This window comes from Papaver somniferum, unplaced genomic scaffold (assembly GCF_003573695.1).
Source record: "Papaver somniferum cultivar HN1 unplaced genomic scaffold, ASM357369v1 unplaced-scaffold_35, whole genome shotgun sequence".
Classification (NCBI taxonomy): domain Eukaryota; kingdom Viridiplantae; phylum Streptophyta; class Magnoliopsida; order Ranunculales; family Papaveraceae; genus Papaver; species Papaver somniferum.
The window spans coordinates 4,548,647-4,552,715 of NW_020645971.1; the positions used below are offsets into that span (position 1 = coordinate 4,548,647).

Consider the following 4,069-nt stretch of genomic DNA (forward strand, 5'->3'; position numbering starts at 1 on the left):
GAATTCATCATTCTGAGCAAGTTCAAACAGTAATAAATTTATGTTGATCCAGCAATCAACATCTGGATTAATTATATAATATTCGGTAGTCTACCAATATTTTAATTAATATTTTATTGAGTCACGTCACCAATAAATAATTCGTCGAATTGAGCAATACTTTCTCATTTGCTCGAATATTGATCCAACTATCAATATTCAGTAATTCTTCGAATTAAGCAATACTTGCTCAGTTGTTCAAATATTGATCCAACTATCAATATTCAATAATTCATCGAATCAATGAATCCCTGAGCATTCGTCACTCATGCTCAATTCAACAAAACCTAGACTCATTGTCTAAACAGACAACAACTGACTAATAAAATACACGTATGTCATGCATACTCCACGATTTGTGAGACACCAATCACATCACATGGGGGTATATCAATTAGGGTTTTGGTCTGGCGGCCTACGACACGTGGATTCATCCACGATGAGAAATGTGAGTAAGTCGTGCAAACGGTTGAAGGAGTTAGCAAAGTAGTGGGTGAAAGGTTCAAGATGTACGAACATGATGCTAACAAGACCGCGTTTCGAACTCCCATCGGAAACTTCCACTACACAGTGATGCCTTTCGGCTTAAAGAATGCAGGAGCCACTTATCAACGAGCCATGACCGCGATATCCCATGACATGATGCACAAGCAAGTGGAGGATTATGTCGACGATGTAGTGGTGAAGTCGAAAACTCGGGAATCTCACCTGGAAATTCTGAGACAGGTTTTTGAAAGATGCAGGGAGTATAATTAAAGATGAATCCTCTGAAGTGTGCTTTTGGTGTATCCTCCGGAAAGTTTCTAGGATTCCTGGTCACTGTAGAAGGAATCAAGGTCGATCAAGACAAGACAAAAGCCATTACTACCATACCTCATCCACGCACCGTGAAATAACTCCAGAGTTTGATGGGAAAGGTAAATTATATTCGGCGTTTCATTCCTGGGTTGGCTCAACTCATCGCTTCGTTCACTCCTCTGCTGAAGAAAGGAGCAAGTTTTACATGGACGACCGTTCAACAAGAGGCATTTCAGAAAATACAGGAAATACTATTGTCACCTGCTGCCATGAAATCTCCAGTGCAAGGACGTCCATTAATACTTTACACAGCATCCAGTGACATCGCTATCGGACCACTTCTCGCTCAGGAAGATGAAGAAGGCATCAAACGCCCAATCTACTACTTCAGTCGTACCATAAGGGATTCTCAACTACGATACCCAAAAGATGAAAGAGCGTGTCTTGCGTTGGTTCATGCGATACAGAAGTTCAGGAATTATCTACTATCAAACAGAGTTGTGCTAGTGGCCAAAGTCGATCCCATAAAATTCTTACTTTCGAAGCCTGCACTGATTGGGAGACCGGAAAAATGCCTGCTTCAGATGTCAGAGTTTGATATAGCATGTGTTCCGCCTCGAGAAGTCAAGGGACAAGAAGTTGTAGATCTACTTGCCGCTTTCCCGGGAGAAGACATCACGATGCTGCATGAAGAAGTGTCTGGTGAAATTCCAGAGATCTCAATCATTCAGGAGAAAACATGGCTATTGTACTTTGATGGATCCACCACTCCGAGCAATGACACTGGCGGTGCAAGCATTGTGCTAGTATCTCCATCTGGTGAAATATTCTCATATTCATTCAAGCTGGATTTTCATTGCACCAATAATTCGGCAGAATATGAAGCTTTCCTCCTTGGGTTATATTTGGCCAAGCAAGCAGGAGCAATGCATCTGGAGATAAGAGGAGACTCAAAGTTGCTGGTCAATCAAATGAATGGTGTGTACTCTCTCAAAGAAGTGACACTCGCTCCATTCAGAGCCGAAGCACAAAGACTATTAGCTCATTTCTCTAATGCGACAATTGTGTATACTGGTCGCTCCAACAACAGACATGTTGATTGCTTAGCGACTCTTGCATCTAAGCTGCAGTTTGAAGGGTCAGAGAAATCCATCACTGTGCAAAGACATTATGTATCTTCCACCTGGCTCACTCAAGTTGAAGATTCCCAATCGAGCGACTGGCGGACACCCATTATTCATGAATTGAGCATTTCTCTTACAGAAGGGAAAATCAGCCTCAAAGAATTAAAGAACTTCTTTCTGCTGCATGGAGCATTGTGTTATCGCAATCCCGGCGGATCCTTGTCACGATTCCTTGGAGATGAAGAAGCAAGCGAACAACTCAAACGCATACATGAGGAAATATGCGGACAAACCCTAGTAGTCACACTTTACAGAAGGCTTCAAAGACTCGGATACTGTTGGCCCTCCAAGGAGGCTCAATCAAGGATGCTAAAAGGGTCATGTCCCAATTTCCAGCCACCACCTCATCATTTAGAGGTTCTAACGATCCATTACACTAGGGACTGGAGATAATCTTACATAAAGTATCTTCGTGACAACGACCTGCCATCAGAGAACAAATGAGCGATCAAACTCGTTCAGAGGGCCAAGCGCTTTGTCTATTTGGAAGGGATTTTGTATCGCAAAAGCTTTAGTGGGAACCTCCTGAGATGCTTGGCTGAACACGAAATTCCTACAATCTTGAAAGAGATGCACGAAGGAGAACACCAAGGAAAGAAGAAATTATTTCTCCAAATTCATGAGAAATACTATTGGCCAACCATGGAAGACGATGCAGTTGCCTATGTTAGGAGATGTCACCAATGCCAAATTCATGGTAACCTCATTCATACTCCTTGTCTTCCATTACATTCTGTGAGCATTCCATGGACCTTCTATAGCTGGGGACTGGATATCATTGGAAAATCAATCCAGCATCTTCGAAGCATCATGAATACATCATTCAGCAGCGGAGTACTTCACCAAATGGGTCGAGGCTATCCCTCTTCGAAGCATCACTGGAGTCAAATTGCAGCTTTCATCAAAGAGTACATCATATATAGATTCAGTGTTCCTAAACATATCATCACGGATAATGGAACTCCTTTTTCCAACAAACATGTTGCATAATTGCTCGATGAATACGGAATCAAACAGATTTTCTCCACACGATACTATCCCCATGGAAATGGATAAGCAGGGAACACCAACAAAACCTTGATCCAGATTCTTAGTCGAACAGTTCATGACAATCCACGAACGTGGCATGAGGAATTTCCCATGGCTTTGTGGGACTATCGCACCGCACCAAGAAGCTCAATTGGGACTTCACCATATTCTCTTGTCTATGGAGCCGATGACATTCTCCCAGCTGAAATCAAGATTTCTTCTGCAAGGATTTCAACAGCCAGTGGTGTGCAGTGGGATGAAGCTGAAGTGTCTAATTCAAGGATTGCTGAATTGGACATGCTCGATTCAAGAAGGGCCAAAGTAGAGAAATACGTGGAAACCTACAAACAAAGGGTTTCCAAGGCATACAACAAAATGGTAAGACTTCAAACATTCCAAGTAGGAGATTTAGTTTTGAAAACGGCAAAGCATATTCAACAAGACATGTCCGCTCCCAAGTTCTCTCCGAAACGAGAAGGGCCTTATGTAATTATCAAGGCAGTATCCAGTGGATATTATGAAATCTTAGCTGTTAATGGAGGAGTGGAAGGGAACATCATCAATGACAAGTGTCTCAAAGCATATTATGCTTAAACGGTCAGCAAACAGTTATATGTTAAATTTCAAAATGTAATTTCTATTCCTTCAAAGAGTATGCAATATGCTCATTCGTTCAAGAAATTCAAAATTTTCATGAATCTCACAAAATTCTTCCAATCATCTACTTTATTAAACGAGTCTCAATCTCACAAAAATTCTCTCTCTCTAACGCTCACTCAGAGCAAACCATCCAACAATAAATAATGCTTACTGAAGGTTGTGTCAAGCATCTTTTGAAAGTTTTCATTCTTCACCCTCAAATCCTGCACAGCTTTCTCAACTCTTGTTGATTCCAGAGCAAGTGCCTTCTCCTCTTCTATGATAGAAGATGTAGCAGAAATCATGTTTGCAGCAGCTGCCGCCCTATCAACCTTGATGATCTCGAGTCGAAGACGGAGCCAACTTATGTTGAATCACAA

The 4,069-nt window shown here is 41.7% G+C and overlaps 1 protein-coding gene across 1 annotated transcript; it reads left to right on the forward strand.

Annotated features, from left to right (window-relative positions):
- Positions 1–947: 947 nt before the first annotated feature.
- LOC113342251 lies at positions 948–2,414 on the forward strand. Its single transcript, XM_026586849.1, has 2 exons — positions 948–1,735; positions 1,856–2,414. The coding sequence occupies exons 1-2, from the start codon at positions 948–950 to the stop codon at positions 2,412–2,414; spliced, it is 1,347 nt and encodes a 448-aa protein (XP_026442634.1).
- The last annotated feature ends 1,655 nt before the right edge of the window (positions 2,415–4,069 follow it).